The sequence below is a fragment of the Apodemus sylvaticus genome, chromosome 4 (assembly GCF_947179515.1).
Source record: "Apodemus sylvaticus chromosome 4, mApoSyl1.1, whole genome shotgun sequence".
Classification (NCBI taxonomy): domain Eukaryota; kingdom Metazoa; phylum Chordata; class Mammalia; order Rodentia; family Muridae; genus Apodemus; species Apodemus sylvaticus.
In genome coordinates, this window is record NC_067475.1 from 44,133,824 (window position 1) to 44,150,171 (window position 16,348).

The 16,348-nt window shown below is 34.9% G+C and overlaps 1 protein-coding gene across 1 annotated transcript in view; it reads right to left on the reverse strand.

Moving 5' to 3' along the window:
• The window catches only part of Dpyd (dihydropyrimidine dehydrogenase), a 900,155-nt gene that overhangs the window by 644,394 nt on the left and 239,413 nt on the right, over positions 1 to 16,348 (reverse strand). The window contains exons 6-7 of the mRNA XM_052179342.1: positions 12,400 to 12,596; positions 4,705 to 4,786 (exon numbers count right to left, since the gene is read on the reverse strand). Coding sequence (XP_052035302.1) covers positions 4,705 to 4,786; positions 12,400 to 12,596 — 279 coding nt within the window. The remainder of the gene's footprint in view (positions 1 to 4,704; positions 4,787 to 12,399; positions 12,597 to 16,348) is intronic.

The following is a 16,348-nucleotide window of genomic DNA, read 5'->3' on the forward strand; positions in this document are numbered from 1 at the left end:
CCAAAATGTCAAGTGAGAGAAGATTTACATGGCAGATTATACTACAAAACAATGCAATTAGCATGCAGTTCTGATAGGAAAGACCCATTCTCGCCATAGTCAAAAGTGTAATATGTCAATAATATCTTTATGATATGTAGGTTTCTATAGAGAATATTATTCATGCAATATGAAGAATTCAATGGGACAGAGTAGTCACTCTATGTCACAGTATTTTGGTTGGTCTCAAACAGGTTTCAAATATTTGGAGAGAAACTGGAGGAGGGTGTCACATGTATGAAGGATTACTTTCAGAATTCAGTTCTCTCCATGACCATTAGGGGTCAGGGTATAGAACTCAGATTGTCAGGTTCAATGGTGAGTGCCATTGACCAACGAGCCATCTCTCTTACCTATGAATCAATTTTTTCTAGTGGAAACCTGCTGAACAAGAGAGACACCATGTTCCTAGGTAGAACTCTGCAGTATACTGGCAAATAAATACTGCAATAATTACCCTGGTTCTCCATAGGGAATGAGGGCCATTTACCCAGGCAACTGTGCACAAGGGAAATAGGGATAATCAGGCATTTCAAGGGCTATTAGGCACATGATCTTTACTGACATTGATACCTGTAGACACAAAGTAGGAACCTATGTGAAAGGCGAAGTGGAGCCTGACTAAAGTCTACGTCCCTGTGGACCATCAGAGACACTGGCCCTGTCGGTGATCATTCTCCTGTTCTCCAAACAACTAATTGAAATTGTTACACTTGTCAGTTAAGTAATCCCCAACTGTATCTCTGGTCTGTGAAGTAAGAGTTGAAATAACTATTACAGCTGGGAAGACTGCATACAAATATCAGAAGCCCAACTGAGTCAGCATATCATAACCTGTATGTAGGTAGGATGGGGAGAGATGTTAGTGGTACCCATCAAATCTCCATTGAATTCAGCAGTCTGTCCCTTACTGAGATTAGATGGTTCTCACAGGATGAATGCTAACTATTGAAGAGCTACATATAGAGTAGTCCTGGCTGAACTTTCTGTGACAGATGTTGTATAATTGTTGAAGCAGGCTGATATGCCTATGAAGACTCCAAATGTGTGCATTGATTTGGTAAATGGAGATCGATTCTACTCCACTTTGAAAATGAGTCAGAAAGAGTTAACATTTGGGAGTGTTATAGTTCACCTCTCTGATATGGAAACATCAGTAATTATACGTGTATACAAAGAACTTTGATATCATGTAGAGCCTGACAGTGATCCACTGTTGGATGATGCCATGCAGGTTAGGCACCATAAGCATGAAATGGTCAGTTTGCTGATGAGTTCAAGATTCCTCCAAAGCAAAAGGTAGGCTATGCACCTGACTAAGAACTAGCCAGTGAGTAAAGTTTAGGGAGCCCAGATGCTACATATAATCCAGTATATGTACACACAAAGAGAAACACAAAGAACTCAATATTCTGTCCCTCCTCACAGAGAAAAAAAGATTACAAAAACCGCTGTGTAAGCCACTTTGACCTTTTATATCATTATTTTCTTGATACATAAAGTCTGTATGATGAATCATATAAGAACTATATTTATCAATTAAAGAGTAATGACTATAGCTGGCATGAACAGATGTTCAAGAGCAGGACATTCTCCTTTGTAGTACAATTGAGGATACATTAACTCTTTACAAGATGCCCGTGAAATGTTTTTATTAACGTTTGAGTTGTATAATTATCTATTTTTCATTTTGTAGGTTTAATAATGAAGATATTTAAGATCACTGGAATATCCTAAATTTTATGTTTTCAGTGGATTAATGAAAAGTTTTAAACAATAACAGGGGAAACATAAAAAGATCCAATCAGCTCCTAACAAATGAAAAATAAAAGCATAACTTTGAGACTTGTGTCTTTATAAAATAACTATGAAAGCCAAAGCATGGTTTCTTAAGAAAGTTTAGAAAACACAAGTTTATAAATGTGAAAGCAATTGAAATCATAACTACAAGTGAGATAATTATGTTAATCTCAGAGAGACCACATCTAAATTTAAGCTAACAAATTCAACAGTAATAATACAATTTGGGTAGTAAACTAGATACTGTCAAAAATCTATACTGGAATTCAGGCATAGAAACCTTGATAACTTTGGAAACACTTTGCAAACTGGTTGAATTATTGTCTTTCAGAAAAAGTCTTTGCCACTTGTATAGCCACCATGAAAATCAACATGGCAGTTCCTGAGAAAATTGACAATTGATATATCTAAAAACCCATTGCCACATACCTAAGGGATGCTCCATTTTGTCACATGACACTTGCTCCACTATGCAACTTTATAGCAACTTTATTCCTAATAGTCACATGCTGAAAACAACCTAAATGGTCCTTGACTAAAGAATGGATAAAAAGAATGCGGTACATTTATGCAACTGATTTTTAGCTATTTCAAAAAGAATAGCATCATGAAATTTGCATACAAGTTATGGAACCAGAAAAAATAGATTGAAGAGATAATCCAGACACTGAAATACAAACATGGTATATACTCACTTATCAGTGGATATTAGTCATAAAGTACAGAATAACAATGCTAGAATCCACAGACACAGAGAAACTAAGTAATAAGGAAGCGTAAGGGGGATAACCTAGGAATGGGATAAGATTTTTCAGATGTGCTTGGGCTAGGAAGATAGAAACAGGAGGGATCAAGTAGGGCAGGTAAAGGAAAGAGAGTACTTGACAGATGACTGGAATTGGGACTATTTCAGAAGTGAGGTAGAAAACTAATGGCATGAAGTCTGGAATCTTCATGGTGACACAACTGAAAACTCCTGGGAATGGGGCTATGGTGCCTGAACAGGCCATCTTCTGTAACCAGGAAAATCTTCCAGGAGAGGTACTGGGACACCAACCCATACCACAAAACTTTTGATCTATAATAAATAATGTGTATATGCTTAATTGTATTGCAACTTGTTATGCCATATTTGGTTGATATCCCTAGGAGGCCTGCTCTTTTCTGAAAGGAAAGGGAGGAAGAATGGATCTGTGGCAGAGGGAGTTATTGGGGCAAGGACTAGGGGAAGGGTAGGGAGGGAAAGCTGTGTTCGGCATATAATACATGAGAGAAGAATAAATGAAAAAAGTAAAAAAATTCAAATATCTGAAATGGTGATAATTTCTTCATGCAACATTGTAAAGACAATCTCTCAGAAATACTCTATGAAAATATAGATAAATTTCACTTAAACAAAAGCCACACACTTTATGAACAGTTTCTGACCAAGCATAATAATATTGCTAGACATTGTCTAGGCTACATAATTATAAAATTAAAAAGTCATATGGCTGTAGATAAAAATGTATGTTTTCTTCACATGATACTTTGTCTAATTCTATGTCCCCATACGTTTTAGAATAATGAGAATAATCTACCCTCTGAAAAATCAACACAATAGCTTCACCTCCTGAATGCTGGATTATAGGCATGTGTGATCACCAATGCCTCATACTGTTTTTGAAATACTTTTAAAAAAAACCCCTCACTTATCTTTGGTAAAAATATGAAACATATTAATTTGAAATTTTAATATGTAATACTTTGTTTATGTAATGAGAATCAGGTAAGAATTTCAATTCAAAGTGTAATACATTTAAAGAACTTTCCAGAATGTGCCCTTGTACTTACTGATTCACAAATCATCTATTTGAACACTGTAGTTGTTAAGACTTATTGTTATGATGTTGTTCATATCTGCTTTGCATTTTTTCTGATCAGAATATTTGGTAATTTTGTGTTAAAGTTCATCATTTAACCATGTTAAATATCATATATATATATATATGTTATTTATATATAATATATATATATATATATATATATATATATATATATATATATATATATATAAACAAGTGTAACAGTCCAAAATATTCTTTTTTCCCCAATAGTAGTAACTTTTAGGTTTTCATAGTGAAAGCAAAATCCATGCAAAGTTTGCTGCTCACTTTTCAAAATATCTTTTGGAGACAGTAATTATGCAAATCCTGATACATTATTTATCAATTGAGTTTTATGGAAAATCTTTAAACAAAATATGAATATGTTCAATTGAAAGTCAGAGAATAATAGTAGTAATGGAAAATTACGGTATCTAAGGTTATATTCTGGAAGTGTAGCCTGTCAAGATCTTGTCTATCTTTAAAAGGAAAACACAAAATTTATTGAATGGAAAAATAAAAGATTAGTATCATATCATTCTTCATGAATTTATTGTATATGTTGAGAAAAGCCAGACATACAAGAATATCATGATGCACATAATAAGGAAAATACATTTCTGGAAGAAAATAGAATCCAGTTGTTGAAATGCTAAATTCTAGTCTTTCAGAGTGCTCACAACTTGCTTGAACAAAACATGATTAAACCCTTCCCTTGGCTGAACTGAACCCCTAAAGCTATTTAGGAATTTGTTTCTTACAGACAATTAATCACATGCAGGTGTGCCAGATGAGAACTATTGATTGCCCTTTTCCAGGCTAGTGGCATTCAGACAGCAGACAGACAAATGCCCTGAGCAAGGGGAAGTATCTTTCTGCTAGGCCTAAGATAGTTTTAATGTTCATCCCTAAAATGCACAGTATTGGCTGTTAATCTCCAACATGAAGACTTCCCCATTCTTCCTCTGCAATATATAGAGATGTTATATCTCCTCCTCACCTTTACACCAAGGTCCTTCATGAGCTCAATCTCAAAATTCACGACATCATATGGGAGCCGAAACTGAGGAATTTCAGAAGTGCTGAACCAAAAAAGAAAAACAGAAAGAGAAAATAAGAGTGAAATTTATCAACCTAAAAAAAAAGGCACATGTTCTTACTGATCAGCATTAAAGGGACAAATAAGGCCCTGTGATTATTTACATCACGTGCAACCACTTAGGAAGACAGAAACATATTTTTCTTGCCACGGTAAGATGTCCCATGTAGTAAAAATAATATAGAAGCTAATAAAAAATATAGGAAATAGAAAACAAGCAATTCAAACTTCAAACACGTCAAATTATGTAATTGATTTTCTTAATAATCCTATATGCTTTTAAGATATTAAAATATTAGCGTAAATATCAACTCACAGTATACAGAAAGCTAAATTTTATGTATCTAGACTCACATGTAAATGTATAATTTTCAGCACTTTTTTTAATTTTGTTAATGCTCATCCAAACCAACATGAGGAGCCATCTCACTGAGGTTTTGATATTAATTTCTCTGATGGTTCACTTCATTCAGCTGATAGACATTCACAATTTTCATGTGAGATGTAACACAATATGGCTTCTTGTTATTGGGTTCATTGTATTCTCTAAACACCAACTCTGACACTGAGCCTCCAATCAGGCAGCTGATTGGACACTGAGCTGGTCTGTGGCCCCTGACACAGTGCTGCTGCCTGGCCTCAGTGGGACAAGATGCACCTAACCCTGAGAGACTTGAGGCTCTAGGGAGTGGGGGGGGTCTGGTGGAGGCAGGAAGGTGGGAGCATCCTCTTGGAGACAGGGGGAGATGGAATGAGATGAGGAACTGTGGGAGAGGAGAGTAACAACTGGACTGTGAAAAAAAAAGTTTAAAAAAACCACTATCTCCTTACCGGGCATATATTGTAAATATTTTCTCCATCTTTGTAGGCTAACTGTTAAAATAGCTGATTGTCTTAATTTGCTGTGCACAAACATTTTAACTGCATTTTCTGAACTTTGGTTCCTGTATCTCTGATTTCAAGTCCTAGTCAACAAACAATGACCAGGCAAATGTCTTTAAATTGTTTTAATGTTTCAAAAGTTTAGCAGTTTCTGCATTTATATGTAATCCCAATCCATTTTAAAATTGTTTTTTAAGGACTAGAAATGTATTTTTATCTCTTGCATGAATATACCTAATTTTTTCAGTACTGTGTATAGAAAAGACTCCCCTTTCTATATTCTGGCATGATTATATTGCTTTCTGGATGTCCTTTTTAAATACTAGCTGCCTAAAATTTTGTGAATTTATTTCAGAGTTACAAAATCCTGAGTGTTTTTATGAGCCCATGAGATTTTGAGTTTGGCTGTTTTGCGTTATGTTTAATGGGTCAAGTTTAATCTTTTAGCTCAGGGTTGTTTGGTGTATTTAGGTTCCTTTGTGTTTCAATATAAATTTTAGAATAGCTTTCTATTTTTGAAGTCTACTAGAATTTCATAGGAATGATATTGTATTCTTTTAGTAGCATGAATATCTTTATGATAGTATAGATTCATTATCCATGAATGCATAATGTATTAATTTTATCCCATTCTTTTCAGTATCTTGAATCAATATTCTATAATTTTACTTGTAGAGTTATTTATATACATTTCTATGATTCATATGTATTCCTGTAGCTTTTATAATTTTATATAACTTTTTGATTATTTTCTTGATAATCTAGAGAAAATTGACTGCATTTTTATGTTTATCTTGTTCTCTTAAACTTCACTGAATTTGTTAGGTCTCATAGAACAATAAGACATGAGAAAAGAATGAAAATACAAGAATACAAGGATACACTTAAGAAAAGAAGTCGCAGTATACCTGCTTGCAGATGATATGATTATACTTAAGAGACACCAATGGCTCAAGATAAGGTTGTGAGTGGGAATGAAGGGATAGGAAGGGAACAAGGCAAGAAGGGTCTTCCTAAGTCCAAGAGGACTCAGGAATTTATGGACAATTTTTATATCCAGTTATTAGAGACATTTTATCATATCTCAGTGGTTTTGATGGTAAGTTAAAATTTACAACCCATACAATCTATTTAAATATTCTATATTGGTGGTAAGAAAAGATTTTTACAAAGTTTGAGGTGAAAAGGATTAATATTGAGAAAAAATAGGCAAGGAAGACATCAGGTCTAGGGATTTTTAATAACAAACCTTTAATTTAATGCTCCTATTTCTGCCCTATTTTTCTGGTTCTTCATCATTCCATTCTTTGTAAACTATATATTTTAAAGAATTTAATGATTTACTCTAGATTATTTAACTTTTATATAGAATTCATTATTATAAATCCCCCTGTTCCTCTAACATTGGTGCTAGATGTCATATCTGTCACAATCAATGTTTTTGTGTTTTTGAGTCCTAGCTCCATTATTCTGAACTGGCCAAAATGTTTTATTGTTTATCTTTTCAAGAAAACAACTCTGTGGAGTTTTTATTGTTGTTTTAATCTGTAGTTCATTTCAGTTTTGATTTTCATTATATGTTTATTCTTTCTGTCCCTATGTTAATTCTAGAATGAAAATTTTCTTTTACATTATTCATTTTCAGTTCTGTGGACACCAATGTCATATGGAATATTCATATATGTATACCTATTTGTATTTACATATAAGTGTATATTGAACATGAATGTTTAATTTGTGCAAATTGTTCTCACTTATAAGTGGAATTAGCCATAAAGTACTGGATGACCACACTATACTTCAGAGACCCAAAGAAGCTAAATAATAGCACCCAACGGAAGATGCTTGAATCCCACTTAGAAGGGGGAATAAGATAGTCATAAGAGACAAATGGAGGGAGGTAACGAGGTGAGAAAGGAGACAGGTAGTAGAATGGGTATAGGGGCTTGGGATCAGGTGTGTGGAGGGACAGTGAAAGGGCTAGATGGCCATGAGAATGAATGGAAATCTGCAACTAACCGGAGTGGTGAGACAGTGGGCATCTCCAGGACAAGACAGAAACCTTGGAAAAGCTAGGCACCCCGGAATCAACAGCATTACGGATATGTAACCTGAAGAAGCTAACTCCTGTAGCAGGCAGGAACCCCAAATGGGATGACAGGCATATCAACCCACCCACAAAACTTTCAACCCAAAATTTATCTTGTCTTCAAGAAATGCAGAGATGGAAGATAGAACAGAAACTTAGGGAATGGCCAACCAATAACATATCTAAATTGAGTTCCATCCCATTGGCAAGCACCAGTCCTTTACCCTATTAACAAAATTTTGTTATACTTACACATATGAGCCTAGATTGGCTGTCCACTGAAAGGCTCTACCCAGAAGCTGATTCAGACAAATGAAGACTCCCACAACTAAGGAGTGGATGGAGTTTGGGAACTCTTGTGTAGGAATAGGAGGAAGAATTGCAGACTCCAAAGGGCATAGTAACTCCACAGGAAGACCAGCAGTCAACTAACCCGTCCCCCTGGGACTCTCAGAGGCTGAACCACCAATCAAAGAACATACACAGGCTGGACCTAGGCCTCCCCACACATATGTATTAGATGTGGTCTTCATGTGGGTCCTGAACAACTGGAGTAGGGGGCTATCCCAAAATCTCTTGTGTGTACATGTTCTTCTAGCTGGGCTGCTTCGCCTATCCTCAGTGGGAGAGGATGCACCTAGCCTTGCAGAGACTTGTGTACGATGTACCAGTGTGGGAGGAGACCCAGGAGACCCCTGTTCAGAGAAGGGGAAGTGGGATGGGGAGAAGAACTATAGGAGGGGTGACCAGGAATGGGACAGTGAGAGGGATGGAAAGTGAATAAGTAAAAGGAAAGAGAGAGGGGGTAGGAGAGAAGGAGAGAGAGAGAGAGAGAGAGAGAGAGAGAGAGAGAGAGAGAGAGAGAGAGAGAGAGAGAGAGAGAAAAGAAAGAAAGAAAGAAAGAAAGAAAAGAAAGAAAGAAAGAAAGAAAGAAAAAGAAAGAAAGAAAGAAAGAGAAAGAAAGAAAGAAAGAAAGAAAGAAAGAAAGAAAGAAAGAAAGAAGAAGAAAGAAAGAAAGAAAGAAAGAAAGAAAGAAAAAAAGAATGAACAGGGTGTGAATGCTCAGGAAAGAAAGAAATCCTTAGAAGATATAGAAGATATAGAATTTTAAATAATTACACAGATCCATTTGGAATAAAGGGAATAAATGGTATAAACCCTGGGGACTGTAGAGAGACTTAGAAGGATAGAAGAGAAATTGGATAAAATGGTTATTTCCCAAATTTCTTGTACTTAGAAAAACATTTTCAGTTTTCCTTTTGTTGTCTTTTAACAATTTGAACTTTCAAAAAATATATTTTTGTTTGTGGTGACCATAAATTTTTACTATAGTCAGATGGGTGACAGAAACACGAGGAAACTGCCTTTCTTATATGTTTATGCTCCTTAAACATAACAGAATGCATTGATATAAACTATTTTCAATTCATTTTATGTACGCATTTCATGTCAAAACATTGCTTCAGTTCATGATGATAAGTATTGGTCCTTATGTTTGCATTGTATGACACACTGTAAAATAGTTTTTACTCCTGCATGCATTTCATCTAGAAACAGTTACATTGCTTATCAACATGAAATAATACACACATGTATATATGTAACAGAACGGGTTTGAAAGAACCTTTTTAAACACTAAAAGTAAGACCAATGTTTCACTGAGTATGCTACCTAACAAGACAACATATACATAGTTAATATTTTAAATAAAATTTAGAAATCAAGAAGTATGTGTGTATACTTAGTAAAATGTTATATCATTAATTTTATAAGTTTAGATATGGTCTTATATGTGCTAGAATGGCCTTGAACTAATTATGCAGATGAAAATGACCTTGAATTTTTGAGATTCCTGCATTCTAGCTCACAATTGACAGGGTCACAGGAGTGTACTATCATGTCCGGCCACATTTTCTTTTAAAACTTTGACCTAGTTTAAAATCTTTGGATTAAAGTTTTATTAAAAAAGATTTTATGAAAATCAAATGCAAAACATCTAGTAATTTAATTAAAACAACTAATTATTTTGAGTCCAACAGGGATCCAATCCTAGTTATATTTTACTGCCTTTTGTGATTTATTTAAAAGTAATTTTGTACCAACTCTTAAGATCTAAAAGAATCTATGTAAATGCAAGAGAAGCAAAAATACAGAATTATGTACAAAATGAAGCTAATGCCTTTCAGATTAGAATATTTACATTGATATTGAAAGAGACTGAGAGGCATCTGTAAGGGAGAAAATAAATTCACATAGACGTTTTGGGGCTGTCATTCTTTGTAGCTCTGTGTTGCTTTTGCTAGTGTTCTCACAGTAATAGAGAGTTCCTCTACCACAGGTAGTTCATAAGGTTGAGCTCTAAACCGGGCATTGTGCTTAGGAATCAGAAAGACACATAGAGAAGAGAAGAAAACCAAATTTCAAAACAACAGGAGGAAAAGAAACACATTTAATCATGAATTTCAAGAAGTCTTTCCCAGTAAAAATGTTCAAATATATAAAAACAAACATTTAGTGGCAATTTATATAAACTACTCCACATTCGAATGGAAACTAAATACAGAGATGCTAAGAACCATAATCATGTACTAAAATTGGCAAACCATAATAATTCACAGACAACGCTGCTTCCATTTTCAGCTTCTTGTGAAAATGCAATTAAGGGGCAAAAAAGATTTTCCCTCATCTACCAGGGTACACAACAATTACGTTCATACTTTTAAAATTAACTCACATATTCATTTATGTGTATAATTGAAAAAAAGACCCTACAATGTTTATACATATGTTGTTATATGTAAAGCTCTTACTAATTAATAAAGCTGGGGTAAAATGCCACTAAGAAGATGCAGCATCTTCAGAGCAAAATAAAATATAGAGAAATTTACTTCCTCAGTTAAACTTTAAAAATGAGGATTCCTCAATATTGATAGTAGTCAACACATAAAATAATTATTTCTTAACAATCAACATGATTTAAGGTTTTGATGCTCCTTATGCGGTCGTCCTATTTTGTGAGGTTTTTGTCTGTAAGATCACATAGTTTTGTTTAATGAATCAAATAGTATGGCAAAGTACCTGATCAACAGTTATATATGATTCATACACTGAAGTTTATATCAAAGAAAGAGTACGTTGAAAATTTCCTATTATCTGGAGATATTGAAAATTTGTGGGAGAGCTGGTGGAAGGAATGGAGGAGCAGAGGGGATTGGAAACCCATAGGAAGAACACTGTCAGCTGGCGGGACAACCCAGTGCTCCCGGGCACTAGACCACCAGCTAAGGAGTGTACAGGGAGTATCCATGGCTCCAGATACATATGTAGCAGAGGATGGCCTAGCCTGACATCAATCGGAGGGGAGGTCCCTGGTCACAGGGAGGTTTGATGCCTCAGCATAGGGGCATGCTGGAGCAGTGGAGGTGGGTGGGTGGGGCAGCACCCTCATAGAGGCAAAGGGAAGGGGGGAGAGGATAGATGTGGGATTGGGGGTTCATGGATGGGTAAATGGTAAGTGGAATTATCAGTTGAGATGTAAATAAATGGAATGATTAATAATAAAAAAGAAAAATCATCTGATCAGTTTTAAATTTATGTCTTTATTCTACATTGTATAGAAACCAAAAAACCTAACATGTATCATAAACCTGTCAAAGTTAAACTTATTTTCTCAGTATCAAATATGAAGTCATTGTTTAATGAAGAGTTAAGTACCTACAAAAAGCTATAAGTAGTGCTAGTTATAGAAACGTAATTCAAATGTTTATAACTTAAAATGTGTTCAATTTAATACAAGTCACTTGGGAACAATAATAACAATTTGATTGATACAATAAAGATATAATAAACTTAACATGCAATAATTTTATTTCATACCAGATGTTTTAAGCTATGTCCATTTCTTATTTCAAATAAATTTTATTAGCCTAAATATAATACTTGTTTAATTTGTCTAAGTAAGCTTCATGTTTTACATTTGCCTCAGTTTCTGAAAGTTATTGATACACAGTGATCAGTTTCTGTATTCATGTATAAGTCTTCAAGGGATTCAATAATTATGTGATTGAATCCTTGTTCTCAATAATAACAGACTTATACCAAATGTTGAAAATGTACTGATTGTAAAAAAACATTATAAATTGTAATCTGAAAGTGAACATTTATGGCAAAAGTGGTAGTAAATATAAATTAAAATTATTGAAAACCAAAACTACATGAGCATCACGATATGGTTTATATAGAGAAAACTTGAATGCTCCAATCAGTAGTTGATGGAGCTGCACATTCTTCCTGTATCATGTCTATGACTGTTAGATATATTTTCATCATACAAAAGATTTTCAGTGATGAAACAATTCCTCTGTTTTGTTTCTACCACCACAAACTTTTCCAGAGATGTCTAACTTCAGAAAAAGAGAGAAATTCATACATAAATCTTCCATAAATGCAACTTCAAGTTTTCAAGTGAATGACATCATCAACATTTTAGCCTTTTGGAAAACATAAAAGATAGATACCATCTGTAAGCTTGAAGTGTCTCTGTAAGTATAAAATGCCCATACCAGGGTCAGTTTTACCTCAGTATTTTTGACACTTTAAAACACAAAAAGAAATCTAGGAATTACCTTAAACCACCAACATATTCTTGTTTTTCAAATATGGTGACGTTGGAATAGCCCAACCGAGCCAAAAAGGTGGCACAGCTTATACTTGCAGGCCCGGCACCAAAAAGTGCAATTTTTGCCGAGTAGGCCTCTGACATGTGTTCCGGAGGAGGCAGCAATGGGCTTCTGATCTGTGGGATGTTCATTGCTTTGAACACCTATGGAGAAATCAATTGTGATGATTAAATTTTTAAATTAAATTTCACATCCTCATACACATTTTTAATGTTTCCACTCATAATTAGCACTTTAATTAGCAATGAGAATTGAATGTTCCACATAAATATGACAAGAGTTGTAGTTCGTTAAATAGAATATAACTGTGACGGACTATTATGAGCCTCTGAAAGACCTGCTTAGAATATGGGGAGAACGTCTAGGAAGCATTTCTGAGTCACCATCCCTACTCCCACCTCTCAGACCTGCTGGATGCTCCTCATCTGAGCCCTCAAAGTATAGTCTGCACATGTCTAATATAACTGCTTTCCAATGTAGTTACTCCTGTGTTGGTTTTTCATGCCAATTAATTGATTGCCTTATCCTGGAGTTAGAAAGCAGTTCATGGGTAAAGAAGCAAATTACCACAGAGTTTCCAGTAGCCAGCACACAGCAGTCAAATTATTCATAAATCAAATTTCTTTATATTCACTTTATATAGAATATTATTTCTTTATATTCTATGACAGATTAGCTCTGGAAGCAAGGAAGACCCATGGAAGCAAACAGCCAGGGGTCAGGGCGCCAAGGTCCAGAGGGAAGGAAAGTAGAGCGGGATCTAACCACCCATTCTCTAAGGTGTCTTAGTGAAAGGAGGAGGGCCTGAGAAACTTTGAGAGGGCCATACCTCAGGAAACCCAGCAAAAGGATCTGGGGGCAATCTGGTAGAACAAGAACAATAATATTGGGGATATAGGACCCCAAATGACCTAGAGCAGAAAAGGCACAGAGAATGAGCTTAACTCCTAAGTAGTACCTAGAGAAAAACAAGGGTGCAAGCAGAATGTTTGCAATGCTAAGGGAGCCTTTAAGGGTGGCGGACCTTGGCAGCGTGCAGCTGAGTCCTGACTATTACCACTCTAAGAAGCAAATCAAAGAAAGAAAATGCTTCCTGAGCCAACTGAAGCATATAATGAAATGTGTATAAACAGCCCTTATACTTTTGTTTCTCAACCTTAGAGTGACAAATTTTCATATATAATGCCTTGTTTTTGATCAGTCCATCTAGACATCATATAAAAAATACAAATATTGGAAGCTATTCTTACACAGTCCATAGTATACGCAAATCAGTAGATAACTATGATTACTGCATCACCAAATCTATAAGCAATGATATGAACTCCCAGGAAATAGAAATTTGTCAAAACATGAACAAAATTTTATAAAAGAAAATGCATAATTTTAAATTTCACTCATCTAATAGCAGACTATACAAAATAACCAAATAAATGAATGAATGAATAAATAAATAAATAAATAAATAAATAAATGGAATAACAACAAAAACCAAACAAACAAAACCCCCAAATCCTGTTCTGAGTAATGGATGGAAAAGAAATAGAGAGATAAATATAAAAAAGACATAAGAGACAAACAACAAAGATAAAGAGATGCAAGCAGGACATAATTGGATTCATAAAAGCAAAGATAACAGAATAAGAGAAAAAGTAATAGCCGAATAACAAGCTGTGAATTTCCCAGAATAAAAGAGTACATGCAGAAATCTAACCCACCTCACAAAAATAATGCCAACAAAAGTCTGCTTCTTAGCATCAAAATGTTGGAAAGCAAAATAATAATAAAAAATAAGACTTAAAATGACCAAATAATAAAGAAAAAAAATAATAAGTAATCCAAAATTGCCTTTAAAATTTTCAGGAGAAAGAATTAGTTTTCTTCAGGAATAAGACCCCAATAATGTTGCCATGCCGAAATGGTGAGCACTATAATTGTGAACATAAGAGACTACAGACACATGTATTCAACTCATAACCTCTCTCTCTCTCTCTCTCTCTCTCTCTCATACACACACACACACACACACACACACAACCTTAAAAATTATCAAAGAAAAGAACATAAATTTAAGTCAGGACAAGGAGGGGTTAGACATAGATAGGTTGAAAATACATTGGTCTCATATATGAAATTATTGCTAAGCCAACAATATAATACACTCCAAGGGAAATTAGTATTACATTGAAATTTAAATGTGTGGGTGAATACAAGTTAAACTCTGTTTCAGAAAGTAATGAAGTCTGTCCTGTGGGATTTTAAGTAATGTACGAATTAAACTGTGTAACACAGCCAAACAAACTATTTAGTTGTCATTCAACAGATCCAACCACTGCCTATGTGGTAAATGTATTAATTATGGAATTGGGGTGAGTTCATTTTCTACCTATGGAGTAGCTTACTAAGCCATAGCTAAAGAATATGTAGGCAGCTATTGGGGAGGTTTGATATTTAAAACAATTATAACTTCATATTAAAGGTGAGACATGATACAAATCAATGTGTGGGAAAGCAAAGCAAAGCAATACAACAAAAAACAATAAAGAAAAATGCCAATAGCAAGGTATGCAGCCTTGTAATGAATGGAATGACAGAAGCAGTCAGGTGAGAATAAAATATTTTTTTCCAATGAAAAATTCTGTTTTTTTATTAGATAATTTATTTACATTCCAAATGATTTCCCCTTTTCTGGAATCCCACTCCCAGAAAGTCCCATAAGCCCTCTTCCCTTCCCCTGTTCCTCAAACCATCCTTCCCTGTCCTGGTATTCCCCTACACTGCTGCACTGAGCATTTCTAAGACCAGGAGCATCTCCCACCTTCTTCTTGGGCATCATTTGATATGTGAATTGTTTCTTGGTTATTCCGAGATTCTGGCCTAATATCCACTTAACAGTGAGTGCATACCATGTGTGTTCTTTTGTGATTGGGTTACCTCACTCAGGATGACATTCTCCAGTTCCACCCACTGGCCTAAGAATTCCATGAATTCATTGTTTTCAATAGCTGAGTAGTATTTCATAGTGGAAATATACCCCATTTTCTGTATCCGTTCCTCTGTTGAGGGACATCTGGGTTCTTTCCAGCTTCTGCCTATTATAAATAGGACTGCTGTGAACATAGTGGAGCATGTGTCCTTATTACATGCTGGGAAATCCTCTGGGTATAGGCCCAGGAGTTGTATAACAGGGTCCAGCTTGCAATCCCACCAACAATGGAGAAGTATTCCCTTTTCCCCACATCCTCTCCAGTATCTGCTGTCCCCTGAGTTTTTCATCTTAGCCATTCTAAACAGTGTAAGATGGAATCTCAGTGTTTTGATTTGCATTTCCCTAATAACTAAGGATGCTGAACATTTCTTTAGGTGCTTTGGAGCCATTCAAGTTTCCTCAATTGAGAATTTCTGCAGAAGAAAATGTACTTTGTATATGAAAGCGAACTGTACCTATTTTCTAAGAGACTTTGTCAGCAATAATAGTAGTCAAAATTTGTTTTAACAGTTGTATAAACAATAGGTATATGAAAGTGTAAATAAAATGAAGTAATTATCACATTAATGGGCTACATATTGTAGCCCATTACAATGTAAACATTTAAGCTTACAAAGATCCACATATTAAATATAAGTGACTGAATGGTGTATGAGAGCAGCTGGAAATCAGAATAGACCTGTACACACTTCTTAGAAGCTAAATAACGATGCATTAATGTTAAATAATATTTTATAGTAACACAATTTGGCCATTCACAATCTGTGGCATTCAATCACATTTTATAGTATATAAAATTACCTTAAGAGAAAGACTAAATGAGCTCAGGGGGTATCTCAGTGTTAGAACACTCATTCTGTGTGTGTGTGTGTGTGTGTGTGTGCATGTGTGTGTGTGTGTGTTAGT